Genomic DNA, 19,179 nt, shown 5'->3' with positions numbered 1-19,179 from the left:
TTTAATATTATTTAAGTTAGGGGGTGTTAGGGTTAGGGTTAGACTTAGGTTTAGGAGTTAATACATTTAGTATAGTGACGGCGACGTTGGGGGCGGCAGATTTGGGGTTAATAAATGTAGGTAGGTGGCGGCGATGTTAGGGACGACAGATTAGGAGTTATTAATATTTAACTAGTCTTTGCAATGCGGGAGTGCGGCGGTTTAGGGGTTAATATGTTTACTATAGTGGCGGCGACGTTGGGGGTGGCAGATTAGGGGTTAATAAGGGTAGGTAGGTGGCGGCGACATTGGGGGCGGCAGATTAGGGGTTAATAAATATAATGTAGGTGGCGGCGATGTTGGGGGCAGCAGATTAGGGGTTCATAAGTATAATGTAGGTGTCGGCGGTGTCCGGAGCGGCAGATTAGGGGTTAATAAGTATAATGTAGGTGTCGGCGATGTCTGGGACGGCAGATTAGGGGTTAATAAGTGTAGGATTAGGGGTGTTTAGACTCGGGGTTCATTTTAGGGTGTTAGGTGTAGACATAACTTTTATTTCCCCATAGGAATCAATGGGGCTGCGTTAAGGAGTTTTACGCTGCTTTTTTGCAGGTGTTAGACTTTTTCTCAGCTGGCTCTCCCCGTTGATACCTATGGGGACATTGTGCACGAGAACGTACGACCAGCTCACCGCTGACTTAGGCAGCGCTGGTATTGGAGTGCGTTAATGAGCAAATTTTTGCTCAACGCTCACTTCTTGTCTTTTAACGACGGGTTTGTAAAAACTTGTAATACCAGCGCTGCAGTTAAGTGAGCGGTGAGTGAAAACTGCTCGTTAGCAACGCACAGCCTCTAACGCAAAACTCATAATCTAGCCGACTGTTCCTGGATTTGTGTCACGTTGGATCATGGTACTTGTAGTTTCAGGGAGATTGCATTTCATTTGCAGGCGTCAGGGAGCCGCTATTACAGTGAGAGAGACTCCCTGAACTTCAGGGAGAGTTGGGATGTCTGCTATATGGCAGCAATTTTGGCTACACTTTTTTACAAGCGGGGAAGATGGTCTCATAGAGCGGGTTTGAAATATTAGGCCCCACACTGAGGTGTCACTACGCATATAGACACAGGAACATAACTTTTTTTGGGTTTTGGAAGAGTAGAAATGTATTTGCTATCACAATGAATAGGTACAGTGACAACATTTATTTGTTCTAAATGTTTGTTGTTTATCCAATTATTGTTTAAAATAAAAGATACACATCATATTTTATCTAATTCAGGATGATAGTACAGAAATCTGGAAATATTTATGGACTTTTTAATTATTCTTTCATGTACAACATCTGTACCTCTGTTAATTTTCTGTATGTTATGATTTGTGTTCAATATAAATTATTTCAATCTAAAGTGTTCATGTAAGGTTAGGAGCCGGACCATTTTTGGTTCAGAACCTGGGTAGCACTTGCTGATTGGTGGCTACATTTAGAAACCAATCAGAAAGCGCTACCCATGGTGCTTAACCAAAAATGGGCCGGCTCCTATGCTTACATTCTTGCTTTTTCAAATAAAAATACCAAGAGAACAAAGAAAAATTAATAATAGGAGTAAATTAGAAAGTTGCTTAAAATTGCTTGCTCTATCTGATTAATTAAAGTTTAATTTTGACTAAAATATTCCTTTAAAATAGCTGCTTTTGCCTATTGAAACAGACACCTATACTGAAAGCTTTAGTAGCGTAGTACTGGTTATAGAAAATCTGTATAAACAAGAATCAGCAGAAGAAATTAGACTCCTGAGTGGGTGATTGAGATAAACCTAAAATGTTAATTTTTTTAATTTCTCTCTCTAAGGGCTTGATATTTAAAACCTCGCCGGCATGGAGAGAAATCTATTTTAGACCTTGTATTGTAATGTAGGAGTTTCTGTTTCAAATAAAGAACACTACATAGAATCATAAACACGATAACATTTGTGTTTCTTAATTTTTTTTAAGGGCCTCGCCGTACCGACAAGATTTTTAAGAATATCTCACCTAAGCTGCAATTTTTTGAATATCAGGCCCTAAGTGTAGGTTTTAGTGTATACAGTGAGAGATAAGTAGGGTGTTGTGTATATATATATATATATATATACTGTATATATATATACAGGGAGTGCAGAATTATTAGGCAAGTTGTATTTTTGAGGATTAATTTTATTATTGAACAACAACCATGTTCTCAATGAACCCAAAAAACTCATTAATATCAAAGCTGAATAGTTTTGGAAGTAGTTTTTAGTTTGTTTTTAGTTATAGCTATTTTAGGGGGGATATCTGTGTGTGCAGGTGACTATTACTATGCATAATTATTAGGCAACTTAACAAAAAACAAATATATACCCATTTCAATTATTTATTTTTACCAGTGAAACCAATATAACATCTCAACATTCACAAATATACATTTCTGACATTCAAAAACAAATCAGTGACCAATATAGCCACCTTTCTTTGCAAGGACACTCAAAAGCCTGCCATCCATGGATTCTGTCAGTGTTTTGATCTGTTCACCATCAACATTGCGTGCAGCAGCAACCACAGCCTCCCAGACACTGTTCAGAGAGGTGTACTGTTTCCCCTCCTTGTAAATCTCACATTTGATGATGGACCACAGGTTCTCAATGGGGTTCAGATCAGGTGAACAAGGAGGCCATGTCATTAGATTTTCTTCTTTTATACCCTTTCTTGCCAGCCACGCTGTGGAGTACTTGGACGCGTGTGATGGAGCATTGTCCTGCATGAAAATCATGTTTTTCTTGAAGGATGCAGACTTCTTCCTGTACCACTGCTTGAAGTAGGTGTCTTCTAGAAACTGGCAGTAGGACTGGGAGTTGAGCTTGACTCCATCCTCAACCCGAAAAGGCCCCACAAGCTCATCTTTGATGATACCAGCCCAAACCAGTACTCCACCTCCACCTTGCTGGCGTCTGAGTCGGACTGGAGCTCTCTGCCCTTTACCAATCCAGCCACGGGCCCATCCATCTGGCCCATCAAGACTCACTCTCATTTCATCAGTCCATAAAACCTTAGAAAAATCAGTCTTGAGATATTTCTTGGCCCAGTCTTGACGTTTCAGCTTGTGTGTCTTGTTCAGTGGTGGCCTTTCTTACCTTGTCCAAGTATTGCACACCTTGTGCTTTTGGGCACTCCAGTGATGTTGCAGCTCTGAAATATGGCCAAACTGGTGGCAAGTGGCATCTTGGCAGCTGCACGCTTGACTTTTCTCAGTTCATGGGCAGTTATTTTGCGCCTTGGTTTTTCCACACGCTTCTTGGGACCCTGTTGACTATTTTGAATGAAACGCTTGATTGTTCGATGATCACGCTTCAGAAGCTTTGCAATTTTAAGAGTGCTGCATCCCTCTGCAAGATATCTCACTATTTTTGACTTTTCTGAGCCTGTCAAGTCCTTCTTTTGACCCATTTTGCCAAAGGAAAGGAAGTTGCCTAATAATTATGCACACCTGATATAGGGTGTTGATGTCATTAGACCACACCCCTTCTCATTACAGAGATGCACATCACCTAATATGCTTAATTGGTAGTAGGCTTTCGAGCCTATACAGCTTGGAGTAAGACAACATGCATAAAGAGGATGATGTGGTCAAAATACTCACTTGCCTAATAATTCTGCACTCCCTGTGTGTATATATATATATATATATATATATATATATATATATATATATATATATATATATATATATATACAAAATTATTAGGTTTCCTCTCCCTGCAAGCGGATCCAATTTGAATGGGTTGTGGTTCTAGTAGATGTATTCCCAATACATTTTAAACTTTGCAACTTGTATTACAAGTAACTGGAAACAAATGAAGGGGAAACTAATTTTACAGTACACCGTCCATTTATGCACTATGGGGTAGTTTACAAGTGGAGCGCTAAATATCGCGTGTGTGCAAGCGATATTAGTGCTCCACTTTGTTATACCAGCGCACAATAATGTGCATTGGTATTACAAGTAAATCGCAATGCGAACGCAAGCTCCTATGGGAGCTTCGTTTTGTTGCAGTCAGAGATGGCAGCAAATTTAAATATATAAGTATATGCTTATATACATATATATTTATGTGTTAATATGTGTACAGTATATACACATATTAACACATAAATATATATGTATATAATCATATACATATATATTTACTGGGAACACACAGTTCTGATAGACTGCAATGTAAAGACACTTTTGAGTGCCGTTTTTTTCTTACACCCCACTCCCACTAACTTTGAAGCCTCAAAACTGCCTAATGCAGTAATTTTTTATTAAAAAAGGTAGTATTTATTTTATAATAAAAAATTATAATGCCCTCTATTTTGAGGGCATTTGGGGCACTTTTAGAAAATTAACCAGAGATCAGAGCTCTGGTTAATTTTTGGAGCGCTGATTGCTACTGGTTAATTATTGCGTCAATTTAGCGCTCCACTTGTAATCTAGCCCTTTATGTATAACACTAGTCCTAAAGCCCGTTCACACGGGCCATTTTTTGCAGTACAGCGGTCCCACCCCTTGCGCTCTCTCCCTCCCCCTCTCTTTTGCTGTCTCTCTCCCCCCCTCTCTTTTGCTCTCTCTCCCCCCTCTTTTGTGCTCTCTCCCCCTCTCTTTTGCGCTCTCTCTTCCTCCACCTCTCTTTTGCTCTCTCTACCCCCTCTCTTTGGCTCTCTCTACCCCCTCTCTTTGGCTCTCTCTACCCCCTCTCTTTGGCTCTCTCTACCCCCCCCTCTCTTTTGCTCTCTCTCCCCTCTCTTTTGCTTTTTCCCATCTCTTTTTGCTCCCTCTCCCCCCCCCTCTCTTTTGCGTTCTCTCTCTGTCCCCCTCTCTTTTGCTCTCTCTCCCCCCTCTCTTTTGCACTCTCTCCACCCTCTCTTTTGGGCTCTCTCTCCCCCTCTCTTTTGCGCTCTCTCCCTCTCTCTTTTGCACTCTCCCCCCCTCTCTTTTGCGCTCTCTCTCTCTCCTTCTCTTTTGCGCTCTCTCTCCCCTTCTCTTTTGCGCTCTCTCTCCCCTTCTCTTTTGCGCTCTCTCTCTCCCCCCTATTTGTTGTGCTCTCTCTCTCCCCCTCTCTTTTGCGCTCTCTCTCTCCCCACTCTCTTTTGCGCTCTCTCTCTCCCCCCTCTCTTTTGCGCTCTCTCTCTCTTCCCCCTCTCTTTTGCGCGCTCTCTCTCTCCCCCTCTCTTTTGCTCTCTATCTCCCCCCTCTCTTTTGCGCTTTCTCTCCCCCTCTCTTTTGCGCTTTCTCTCCCCCCCTCTCTTTTGCACTCTCTCCCACCTCTCTTTTGCTCTCTCTCTCCATCCCTCTCTTTTGCTCTCTCTCCCCCTCTCTTTTGCTCTCTCTCTTTCCCCCTCTTATTTTCTCTCTCCCCCTCTCTTTTGCTCTCTCTTCCCTCTATTTTGCTCATTCCCATCTCTTTTGCTCTTTCCCTTCTATTTTGCTCTCTCTCCCCCCCTCTCTTGCTCTTTCCCATCTATTTTGTTCTCTCTCCCCTCTCTTTCTATCTCTCTCCCCTTCTCTTTCTATCTTTCTCACCTCTATCCCTCTCGCGTGCATGACCGCGCCCGGCCACGCCCCCACTACGCCCGGGGACACGCCCCTACTATGCCCAGCCACGTCCCCCTCCACGCCACTCACATCCGGCCACGCCCACTTTTGCCTGCACCGGCTGTTCAGGTAGGGACTCTAAGGCCAGGTGTGTTTGTCCTCGCGCGCAGTCTCTACTGCTCATGACAGCTTCGGACAAACACACTTGGCCTTTTATTATATAGGATTGTCTCAAATATTGATACAGCCTCTGATGCCATATTATGTGCCAGACACACGTGCAATCCTGAGCCTACCTAAGTATGCTTACATGAAAATTAGACAAGTTTCACAAAGGATACAAAGAGAAAGAGTTAAATTTGACAATGGGTAAACAAATATGTTCCACTTTACAGGGTTTGAAGAGACTGGTAATCTGACATAGAATCCAGTGCCATAGCTTTGTAACAACTGCTTTCAGCATAAAATTCTTGTTTGGTTTAGTACTGTGTCTACACCAATATATTATTATAATATAACCATGGCTACATCAATGTGCTACTATAATATAAATTGCCCCAGAATACCACTGTGTTTAAAAGGAGAAGAAGAATCTATAATGTGACACATCTCCCAGCATGCCTTCTTGCACTCACAAAAGCTAATCAATGATGGATAGGTAATAAGAGAAGTGCAATGAGATACCCCTTTAGTGCATTATTTGTTGTCAGTGCCAAATATTTGTACAACAAATCCTGTAAGTCTTTAAGGGAAATGCTGCTCATCTATCTATCTAACTATCTATTTGTCTATTGTTATATGTATATCTATTTATCTATCTATTTATCTATCTATCTTTATATGTCTATCTATCTATCTATCTATCTATTTGTCTATCTTTATATGTCTATCTATCTTTATATGTATATCTATCTATCTATTTGTCTATCTTTATATGTCTATCTATCTATCTATCTATCTTTATATGTCTATCTATCTTTATATGTACATATATTTATATATCTATCTTTATTATCTATTGTTATATGTATATCTATTTATCTATCTATCTTTATATGTCTATCTATCTTTATATGTACATATATTTATATATCTATCTTTATTATCTATCGTTATATGTATATCTATTTATCTATCTATCTTTATATGTCTAACTATCTATCTATCTTTATATGTCTATCTATCTATCTTTATATGTCTATCTATATATCTATATAATGTCTATATATCTATCTCTCTGTCTGTCTGTCTGTCTATCTATCTATCTCTCTATCTTTCTGTCTGTCTATCTATCTCTCTATCTCTGTCTGTCTGTCTGTCTATCTCTCTATCTCTCTGTCTGTCTGTATGTCTGTCTATCTATCTATCTATCTATCTATTGCCTTTCAGTCTGTCTGGTGGGACTACTATACCAGAACAAAATAGACATGCAAATAGTTTATAATTCTAAACACTTATACATACTGTTTCGCAAGCGTAATTCCTAAGTGTTGTGAATTCAAGTATTGTTTTTCCGTGTTGCTAGCAATTACCGTTTGCAGATATTTGCAGATATTGATGTATTGAGTAGAACTGCAGAATCGTCAAGTGCGTAATAAAAATACAATGCAATAGCACTTGCTCTGAATTGTAAATGACCAGTGGATTTTTTTCTGACATATTTCAACATTTACTTTAATTTACCAATGTATCATGTGACAGCCAATCACAGACTCATATGTATATACACTGTAAATGTTTGCACATGCTCAGTAGTAGCTGGTGCCACAGAAAGTGTTGATATAAAAAGACTGTGCACAGTTTGATAATGGATGTACATTCTATTAAATTTGCTGTTCTATCTGAATCATGACAATTTAATGTTGACTTAAAGTGACAGTCTACTTGAAATTATTTTACTGTTTAAAAAGAGATCATCTCTTTATTGCCAATCACCCAGTTTTGCATAACCAACAACACTGTTATAATAATACACTTTCTAACTCTGTGATATCTTGTATCTAAGCCTCTGCAGACTGCCCCTTTTTATCAGTTCTTTTGACAGACTTGCATTTTAGCCAATCAGTGCTGATTCCTAGGTAACTCCGAGAGTGAGCACAATGTTATCTATATGACACACATGAACTAGCGCTGCCAAGCTGTGAAAAACTGTCAAAATGCACTGAGATAAGAGGCGGCCTTCAAAGGCTTAGAAATTTGTTTGAGCCTTCCTAAGTTTAGCTTTGAACAAGGAATACCAAGAGAACAAAGCAAATACATTTGTGAGGAGGAAGGATTCCTTATAAAAAACATTCCTTTATTCAAAACACATTTAAAAAATCCTCACAGACAATGTGAACGCTGCACCGGAACGTCATGGGTCATTTTTTTTATAATTTTGGAGTAATTAGTTTGTTTAAAATTGCATGCCCTATCTGAATCATGAAAGTTTAATTTTTACTTGACTGTCCCTTTAAAGGTACATTCTTTTTGTATCCTTTGTTGAAGATGCAGCAATGCACTATTGGGAGCTTGCTGAACAAATCAGCAAGCCAATGAAAAGAGGCATATGTATGCAGCCACCGATCAGCAGCTAGCTCCCAGTTCCTGAACCTACCTAGGTATCATTTACAAAAAAGGATACCAAGAGAATTTAAAAGTTGTTTAAAATTATATGATCTATCTGAATTCTGAAAGAAAAAATGGAGTTGCTTGTCCCTTTAATGTTAGGAATACCCTCTAATTTATTTTTTTAAGGAAATCTAACCTTTAAAGGGACACTCAGGTTAAATTAAATTTTCATGATTCAGATACAGCATGCAATTTAAAAAAACTTTCCAATTTAGTTCCATTAAAAAAAATGTGAACAGATTTTATATTTACAATTTTTGAGTCACCAGATCCTACTGAGCATGTGCAAGAATTCACAGACTATACGTATATGCATTTGTGATTGGCTGATTGCTATCACATGGTACAAGGGGAGTGGAAATATACATAACTTTGAAATTTGTTATAAAAAAATCTACTACTCATTTGAAGTTCAGACTAAGTGCTATTGCATTGTCTTGTTATCTTGTATTTGTTGATTATGCAAATCTAATGTGTTGACTGGTCCTTTAAATGTTACTTTTAGTATTTTTAGAGTGAGCAGCACCACTCTATGCATTGGGGCAGTGCCACTTGCTCAGTGGGGGTAGTGCCACTTACGTGTAGGCGGGGCATTGTCACTGAGGAGCCAGTTCTGCTTTTTAGAGGTGGCTAAGTAGTGCAACTCTTGGTGGAGAGTATTGCCCCCCCCCCCCCCCCGAGAGTTACCTGCCCCCTCTTTTTTTCTCTAGAATTCTTTGCTGTCAGTCTTACTGACTCACAGCGTTTTTTGTTCTTCAGTGATCGAGGCTTCCCCTCCTCCTTTTTATAACAGCTGCGAGCCGAGCATCGTACCTGAGGTCACACAGTGTCACATGACATCCTTCATACAGGGTTTGTCACTGACAGCTCAGACAGTGCAGGATGGAGGATCAGGTACAGCAGATGCAGATGATGTCTCTATGTAGCTCATCACAGGAGAAAGAGGCAAGTTCAAAGGACCTACTTACTCTGCAATCCTTCACAAACCTGACTAGTTCAGATGAGTATGATACAGATCTGGAACATGAGGGTGAGTGAGCATTTCTGCTTCACACACACTTAGGGTACACACAACGTACGTTTACTGCTATACACAATGAATGTGATGTGCACACCTGGGATTAGATGGCAATGCACATAACAGTATTACTGAGTCTGTCAGATTAATGCCAGCAATTTTGTAGCCTACTAACTTGTTACAGCATCCAGAAATGCACATCAACAGCTAGCAATTTCTGTAGGTGCAAATGCCATTTCTATTTTGCCTGCCTTGACCTAGTAACAAGTTTTTTTACAAAATCAGCAAGACATCTAAAACACAGTGCTGATGATCGAAAAAGCTACTACAACCTACTAATCACCTACAATGAGTGAACATAAGGGGATCCTGTGATATTCCCAACCATACACAGTGACAAACCCTTAACATAACCTCCCCCTACTATAGAAAACAAACTGCACTGGCTTGTCACAGCTCTGGTACCTCCTTATGCTTATTAAAGGGATAGTAAACACCAAACATGTTATTGTTTAAAAATATAGATAATTCCTTTATTTACTATTCCCCAGTTTTGCATAACCAACACTGTTATATTAATATACTTTTCACCTCTGTAATTACCTTGTATCTAAGATTCTGCAGACTGCCTCCTTAACTCAGATCTTTTGACAGACTTGCATTTCAGGCAATTAGTGCTGATTCTTAAATAACGCCACGTGCATGAGCACAATGTTAATTATATGAAACACATGAACTAACGCCCTCTAGCTGTGAAAAACTGTCAAATGCATTCCGAGAAGAGCCAGTCTTCAAGAGCTTATAAATTAGCATATGAGCCTACCTAGGTTTAGCTTTCAACTAAGAATACCAAGAGAACAAAGCAAATGTGACGATAAAAGTAAATTAGAAAGTTGTTTAAAATTACATGCCTTATCTGAATCATGAAAGCTTAATTTGGACTTTACAATCCCTTTAATTGCTGATATTTACTATGCACACACAAACATATAATTAAATAATTTTTATTGTTCTATTAATGTCACTATCCATGGCTCGCTGAGGCTCCTGCTCATGGTGCGAATAGATCTTCTAGGCCTGCTCATCATACAATAAACATACACCTAGATTACGAGTTTTGCTTTAGAAGCTGTGCAGTGCTAACGAGCAGTTTATGCTCACCGCTCACTTACAGACAGCGCTGGTATTACAGGTTTTTACAAACCCGGCGTTAACCGCAAAAAAGTGAGCGAAGAGCAAAATTTTGCTACACATCTCACCTCAATACCAGCGCTGCTTACGTTAGCAGTGAGCTGTCTGAACGTGCTTGTGCACGATTTCCCCATAGGAATCAATGGGGGAGAGACGGCTGAAAAAAACACCTGCAAAAAAGCAGCGTAAAGCTCCTAACGCAGCCCCATTGATTCCTATGGGGAAATAAAAGTTATGTCTACACCTAACACCCTAACATGAACCCCGAGTCTAAACACTTATTAACCCCTAATCTGCCTCCCCCGACATCGCCGCCACCTACATTATAATTATTAACCCCTAATCTGCCGCTTCGGACACCGTCGCCACCTACATTATACTTATGCCCCAACATCGCAGACACCTACATTATATTTATTAACCCCTAATCTGCCTCCCCCAATGTCGCCGCAACCTAACTACATTTATTAACCCCTAATCTGCCGCCCACAATGTCGTCACCACTATAATAAAGTTATTAACCCCTAAACCTAAGTCTAACCCTAACCCCCCCTAACTTTAATATAATTTAAATAAATGTAAATAAAATTACTACAATTAACTAAATATATATATTTAAAACTAAATACTTACCTATAAAATAAACCCTAAGCTAACTACAATATAACTAATAGTTACATTGTAGCTAGCTTAGGGTTTATTTTTATTTTACAGGCAAGTTTGTATTTATTTTAACTAGGTACAATAGTTATTAAATAGTTATTAACTATTTAATAACTACCTAGTTAAAATAAAGACAAATTTACTTGTAAAATAAAACCTAACCTAAGTTACAATTACACCTAACACTACACTACAATTAAATAAATTACCTAAATTAAATACAATTAATTACAATTAAATAAAATGATCTAAAGTACAAAAGAAACCAAAACACTAAATTACAGAAAATAATAAAGAAATTGCAAGATTTTTAAACTAATTACACCTAATCTAATCCCCCTAACAAAATAAAAAAGGCCCCCCAAAAATAAAAAAAACCCCTACCCTACACTAAATTACAAATAGCCCTTAAAAGGGCCTTTTGCGGGGAATTGCCCCAAAGTAATTAGCTATTTTACCTGAAAACAAAATTACAATACCCCCCCAACATTAAAGCCCACCACCCACACAACCAACCCTACTCTAAAACCCACCCAATACGCCCTTAAAAAAAACCTAACACTAACCCCTTGAAGATCACTTTACCGGGAGATGTCTTCACCCAAACGGGCCGAAGTCCTCAACGAAGCCGGGAGAAGTCTTCATCCAAGCCGGGCGAAGTGGTCCTCCAGATGGGCAGAAGTCTTCATCCAGACGGCATCTTCTATCTCCATCCATCTGGCGCGGAGCGGGTCCATCTTCAAGACATCTGACACGGAGAATACTCTTCTTTCCACGGCTAAACACAGAATGAAGGTTCCTTTAAATGACGTCATCCAAGATGGCGTCCCTTCAATTCCAATTGGCTGATAGAATTCTATCAGCTAATCGGAAGTTCAATCCCATTTGCTGATCCAATCAGCCAATAGGATTGAGCAGGCATTCTATTGGCTGTTCCAATCAGCCAATAGAATGCCAGTTCAATCCTATTGGTTGATTGCATCAGCCAATAGGATTTTTTCTACCTTAATTCCGATTGGCTCATAGAATCAGCCAATCAGCCAATCGGAATTAAGGTAGAAAAAATCCTATTGGCTGATGCAATCAGCCAATAGGATTGAACTGGCATTCTATCGGCTGATTGGAACAGCCAATAGAATGTCGGCTCAATCCTATTGGCTGATTGAATCAGCAAATAGGATTGAACTTCAATCCTATTGGCTGATTGCATCAGCCAATAGGATTTTTTCTACCTTAATTCCGATTGGCTGATAGAATTCTATCAGCCAATCAGAATTGAAGGGACGCCATCTTGGATGACGTCATTTAAAGGAACCTTCATTCTGTGTTTAGCCGTCGTTTGAAGAGGATGCTCCGCGTCGGATGTCTTGAAGATGGACCGCTCCACACCGGATGGATAAAGATAGAAGATGCCGTCTGGATGAAGAATTCTGCCCGTCTGGAGGACCACTTCGCCCGGCTTGGATGAAGACTTCTCCCGGCTTTGTTGAGGACTTCGGCCCGGTTGGGTGAAGACGTCTCCCGGTAAGGTGATCTTCAGGGGGTTAGTGTTAGGTTTTTTTAAGGGGGTACTGGGTGGGTTTTAAAGTAGGGTTGGTTGTGTGGGTGGTGGGTTTTAATGTTGGGGGGGATTGTAATTTTTTTTAAGTAAAAGAGCTGATTACTTTGGGGCAATGCCCAGCAAAAGGCCCTTTTAAGGGCTATTTGTAATTTAGTGTAGGGTAGGGCTTTTTTTTTTTTTTTTTTTTTTTTTTTTTATTTTGTTAGGGGGATTAGATTAGGTGTAATTAGTTTAAAAATCTTGTAATTTCTTTATTATTTTCTGTAATTCAGTGTTGTTGTTTTTTGTACTTTAGATAATTTTATTTAATTGTAATTAATTGTATTTAATTTAGGTAATTAATTTAATTGTAGTGTAGTGTTAGGTGTAATTGTAACTTAGGTTAGGTTTTATTTTAAAGGTAAATTTTTCTTTATTTTAACTAGGTAGTTATTAAATAGTTAATAACTATTTAATAACTATTGTTTCTAGTTAAAATAAATACAAAGTTGCCTGTAAAATAAAAATAAACCCTAAGATAGCTACAATGTAACTATTAGTTATATTGTAGCTAGCTTAGGGTTTATTTTATAGGTAAGTATTTAGTTTTAAATAGGAATAATTTAGTTAATTGTAGTAATTTTATTTAGATTTATTTAAATTATATTTGTTAGGGGGTGTTAGGGTTAGACTTAGGTTTAGGGGTTAATAACTTTATTATAGTGGCGGCGATGTTGGGGGGGCAGATTAGGAGTTAATAAATGTAGGTAGGTGGTGGCGATGTTAGGGCCAGCAGATTAGGGGTTAATAATATTTAAATAGTGTTTGCGATGCGGGAGTGTGGCATTTTAGGGGTTAATATATTTATTATAGTGGCGGCGATGTCCGGTTCGGCAGATTAGAGGTTAAAATATTTATTTTAGTGTTTACGATGTGGGGGGGGCCTCAGTTTAGGGGTTAATAGGTAGTTTATGGGTGTTAGTGTAGTTTTTAGCACTTTAGTTAAGAGATTTATGCTACGGCGTTGTAGTGTAAAACTCTTAACTACTGACCTTTAAATGCGGTACCAGTCTTGACAGGAGAGGGTTTACCGCTCACTTTTGGTCAGACTCGTAATACCGGCACTATGCAAGTCCATTGAAAATATAGGATACGCAATTGATGCAAGTGTTTTTGCGGTATTTCCGAGTCTGGCCAAAAAAGTGAGCGGTACACCTGTACCTGCAAGACTCGTAATACCAGCGGGCGTTAAAAAGCAGCGTTAAGACCTCTTAAATCTGCTTTTTAAGGCTAACGCACAACTCGTAATCTAGGCCATAGTGTCCACAGCACTTGCTTCAAAATGCTTTTTTGTTTGGAGATAATTTAAGGGTACAAATCAATAGCAACGTTTCGGGTTGTATGACTAAGGGTGTACAACCCGAAACGTTGCTGTTTTCTTGTACCCTGAAATTATCCCCAAATAAAGAAGGATTTTGAAGCAAGTGCTGTGGACACTATGTTTATTGGATGTACCTAAGAGCTAGCAGTGAGCTATTGTCTGCAATTGCATTTTGCACTATTCCGGTGATACTGCTGGTATCTATTTATCGGATTACGTTTATTTTACACTGCTCATCATACAGCCTGACAACCAGCCGGAAAAACTTTCCGCAATAGGCATTCTGTGATAGCCGGCCCATCATTGCCCTTTACTATTTTGCCCTGCCCACCAGACATGTGCCCAGAGTGAAAACTAGTTATTCCAGGTCTGGGACCATCGCATATTATAGTACAGCAGATATAGACAAACAGCTGACACACACACAGCATACATGCCAGAGACACTGCATAAAGTATAATGCAATAGTGAATATACAGTTTGGTAAGATTCATTTTTTGTTTATTAGTAGTGAATTCTCCCTCTTATTCTGTATTTATGATCAGTGAATTCTCCCTCTTATTTTGTATTTATGGTCAGTGAATTCTCCCTCTTATTTTGTATTTATGATCAGTGAATCCTTCCTCTTATTCTGTATTTATGATCAGTGAATTCTCCCTCTTTTTCTGTATTTATGGTCAGTGAATTCTCCCTCTTATTCTGTATTTATGATCAGTGAATTCTCCCTCTTATTTTGTATTTATGATCAGTGAATTCTCCCTCTTATTTTGTATTTATGATCAGTGAATTCTTCCTCTTATTTTGTATTTATGGTCAGTGAATTCTCCCTCTTATTTTGTATTTATGGTCAGTGAATTCTCCCTCTTATTTTGTATTTATGGTCAGTGAATTCTCCCTCTTATTTTGTATTTATGGTCAGTGAATTCTCCCTCTTATTTTGTATTTATGGTCAGTGAATTCTTCCTCTTATTTTGTATTTATGGTCAGTGAATTCTCCCTCTTATTTTGTATTTATGATCAGTGAATCCTTCCTCTTATTTTGTATTTATGATCAGTGAATTCTCCCTCTTATTTTGTATTTATGGTCAGTGAATTCTCCCTCTTATTCTGTATTTATGATCATTGAATTCTCCCTCTTATTTTGTATTTATGATCAGTGAATTCTCCCTCTTATTTTGTATTTATGGTCAGTCAATTCTCCCTCTTATTTTGTATTTATGGTCAGTCAATTCTCCCTCGTGTTTTGTATTTATAGTCAGTGAATTCTCCCTCTTGTTTTGTATTTATGATCAGTGAATCCTTCCTCTTATTCTGTATTTATGGTCAGTGAATTCTCCCTCTTATTCTGTATTTATGATCAGTGAATTCTCCCTCTTATTTTGTATTTATGATCAGTGAATCCTTCCTCTTATTCTGTATTTATGATCAGTGAATTCTCCCTCTTTTTCTGTATTTATGGTCAGTGAATTCTCCCTCTTATTCTGTATTTATGATCAGTGAATTCTCCCTCTTATTTTGTATTTATGATCAGTGAATTCTTCCTCTTATTTTGTATTTATGGTCAGTGAATTCTCCCTCTTATTTTGTATTTATGGTCAGTGAATTCTCCCTCTTATTTTGTATTTATGGTCAGTGAATTCTCCCTCTTATTTTGTATTTATGGTCAGTGAATTCTTCCTCTTATTTTGTATTTATGGTCAGTGAATTCTCCCTCTTATTTTGTATTTATGATCAGTGAATCCTTCCTCTTATTTTGTATTTATGATCAGTGAATTCTCCCTCTTATTTTGTAATTATGGTCAGAATTCTCCCTCTTATTCTGTATTTATGATCATTGAATTCTCCCTCTTATTTTGTATTTATGATCAGTGAATTCTCCCTCTTATTTTGTATTTATGGTCAGTGAATTCTCCCTCTTATTTTGTATTTATGGTCAGTTAATTCTCCCTCTTATTTTGTATTTATGATCAGTGAATTCTCCCTCTTATTTTGTATTTATGGTCAGTGAATTCTCCCTCTTATTTTGTATTTATGGTCAGTTAATTCTCCCTCTTATTTTGTATTTATGATCAGTGAATCCTTCCTCTTATTCTGTATTTATGGTCAGTGAATTCTCCCTCTTATTCTGTATTTATGGTCAGTGAATTCTCCCTCTTATTCTGTATTTATGGTCAGTGAATTCTCCCTCTTATTTTGTATTTATAGTCAGTGAATTCTCCCTCTTATTTTGTATTTATGATCAGTGAATCCTTCCTCTTATTCTGTATTTATGGTCAGTGAATTCTCCCTCTTATTCTGTATTTATGGTCAGTGAATTCTCCCTCTTATTTTGTATTTATGGTCAGTGAATTCTCCCTCTTATTTTGTATTTATGGTCAGTGAATTCTCCCTCTTATTTTGTATTTATGGTCAGTGAATTCTCCCTCTTATTTTGTATTTATGATCAGTGAATTCTCCCTCTTATTTTGTATTTATGGTCAGTGAATTCTCCCTCTTATTTTGTATTTATGGTCAGTGAATTCTTCCTCTTATTTTTTATTTATGATCAGTGAATTCTCCCTCTTATTTTGTATTTATGATCAGTGAATTCTCCCTCTTATTTTGTATTTATGATCAGTGAATTCTCCCTCTTATTTTGTATTTATAATCAGTGAATTCTCCCTCTTATTTTGTATTTATGATCAGTGAATTCTCCCTCTTATTCTGTATTTATGATCAGTGAATTCTCTCTCTTATTCTGTATTTATGGTCAGTGAATTATCCCTCTTATTTTGTATTTATGATCAGAGAATTATCCCTCTTATTTTGTAATTATGATCAGTGAATTATCCCTCCTTATTCTGTATTTATGATCAGAGAATCCTCGCTCTGTTGAGATCTGGGCAGAACTGTACTTGCGGGCGTGCCAGCAAATGGGCACTGTGCCTGTCTCATATTTTATTAATCATATGAAAGAAGCATGCATGGATCTGAGCCACTATGGTCTGGGGCCACAGGGAACTCGTGCTATTTCTGTACCGTTGTTGGTAAGTGCTCTGCATACTTCACAACACATATGCACAGAAATTTTAGATTTATCTCTGCCCTGCTGAATATGTAAGATTGATTCTTTGTTAGCCTGGCAACTATACGACTGGGCTGATCCTGTAAAACCTATAACAAAAAGTAATTCCATTTCCCCCACAGTCTAATACCTACATCACTCATCTGGATCTAGAGGACAACTGGATTCAGCCAGAGGGGATCAATGACCTGGCAGGGACGCTGAAGGAAAACTGCTACATACAGGAACTGGTACATGAATGATTCTATAATGTGCAAGGAGGGAGGGGCATTTGTTATTGTGAAGCAAGTGAGGACTGGATAGGGTTCTTTACAGATAAACAATGACAGGATATACACAACAGGGTAACCCTACTAGTAAAGACTACAAACAGGACTGGTGTGTTTATTTCAAAGGGAAATCATTACATTTAATTCAAAGTATTTAGCCAAAGTTACTTCCTGGAAGTGTACAGGTGTAGGATGCCCGAAATGAAAAAGATGACATAAAAATGCAAAAAAAAAAAAAAAAATCAATCATATTAAAGAGCACTATTTAAACTGGCTATTATTTTCTATACTATAATTGCATTTGTCCATCGCCAGTTGCACACGCATCCTCAATAAAATGTTGGCAGTGCGAGGACAAAATAATTCACCTGGATGCAGCGAAGGTGGATTCTTTCACCACCCTGCCATTTTCGGAATCCACCGGGATGCAGCGAAGGCAAACAGAGCATTACAAAAGCAACACCTAATCGCCAACATTAAAGTATTTAAAAAAAATAACCGCCCGCATTAAGTATTAAAAAAAAAAAACACTGTCCGCACATCAGCCAATCGGAATTCAAGGGACGCCATCTTGGATGACGTCATCTATAGGAACCATCATTCGTCGTGTAGTCGTCGGTCTGGATGGATGCTCCACGTCGGCTGGCTTCAAGATGGACCCGCTCCGCTCCGGATGAATAAAGATAGAAGATGCCGCCTGGATGAAGACTTCTGGCCGTCTGGAGGACCTCTTCTGCCCGGATTTGATGAAGACTTCTGCCCCTCTGGAGGACCACTTGTGCCTGGCTGGGTGAATACGTCGCACGGTAGGGTGATCTTCAAGGGGTTAGTGTTATATTTTATTAAGGGGGTATTGGGTGTGTTTTAGAGTAGGGTTGGGTATGTGGGTGGTGGGTTTTAATGTTGGGGGGTATTGTATTTTTTCTTTACAGGTAATAGAGCTGATTACTTTGGGGCAATGCCCCGCAAAAGGCCCTTTTAAGGGCTATTTGTAATTTAGTGTAGGGTAGGCATTTTTATTATTATTATTTTTTTATTTATTTTATTAGGGGGATTATTATTATTATCATTTATTTGTATAGCGCCGCCAAATTCCATAGCGCTGCGTACAGTGATAGGGGTATACAATGACAAAGATTTGTGATAAAATACAAAACATAACAAAACAAAACAAATATAGTACAGGAGGAAGAGGGCCCTGCTCCGGAGAGCTCACTGTCTATAGGTTTAGAGTGCAGAGACATAAGGTTGGGGTAGCTTGTTACATTGGTTGTATTTGCAGCAGTGGAGTCAGGCAGTTCATGTATTAGTTTGGTTTGGATGCTGGATGGAGGAGAGATGGTAAGCCTCTCTGAATAGGTGGGTTTTCAAGGATCGTCTGAAGCTATACAAGGTTGGAGACAGTCTAATGGAGCGGGGTAGAGAGTTCCAGAGGACAGGAGCAGCACGTGTGAAGTCTTGGAGGCGGGAGTGGGACGTAGAGATAACAGGAGTGTAGAGACGTAGGTCAGAGGTTGATCGAAGAGGACGGGATGGGGAATATTTCACGATGAGAGAGGAAATATAGGGGGATTAGAGTAGGTGTAATTAGTTTAAAATTCTTGTAATTATTTTATTTTTTCTGTAATTTAGTGGGGGGGGGGTTTCGTACTGTAGTTTATTTTATTTAATTGTAGTTAATTGTAGGTAATTTAGGTAATTCATTTAATGATAGTGTAGTGTTAGGTGTAATTGTAATTTAGGTTAGGATTTATTTTACAGGTACTTTTGTATTTATTTTAGCTAGGTAGTTATTAAATAGTTAACTATTTAATAACTATTGTACCTAGTTAAAATAAATACAAACTTGCCTGTAAAATAAAAATAAACC

The 19,179-nt window shown here is 38.3% G+C and overlaps 1 protein-coding gene across 1 annotated transcript in view; it reads left to right on the top strand.

The window, feature by feature from the left end:
• The first annotated feature begins 9,065 nt into the window (after positions 1-9,065).
• LRRC74A (leucine rich repeat containing 74A) overlaps positions 9,066-19,179 on the top strand; it is a 167,215-nt gene continuing 157,101 nt past the window's right edge. Inside the window, exons 1-3 of the mRNA XM_053706018.1 lie at positions 9,066-9,213; positions 16,833-17,002; positions 17,163-17,270. Of these exons, the coding sequence (XP_053561993.1) occupies positions 9,066-9,213; positions 16,833-17,002; positions 17,163-17,270 (426 nt within the window). The remainder of the gene's footprint in view (positions 9,214-16,832; positions 17,003-17,162; positions 17,271-19,179) is intronic.

This window comes from Bombina bombina, chromosome 1 (assembly GCF_027579735.1).
Source record: "Bombina bombina isolate aBomBom1 chromosome 1, aBomBom1.pri, whole genome shotgun sequence".
NCBI lineage: Eukaryota > Metazoa > Chordata > Amphibia > Anura > Bombinatoridae > Bombina > Bombina bombina.
This window is presented reverse-complemented; position numbering and strand designations above follow the sequence as displayed.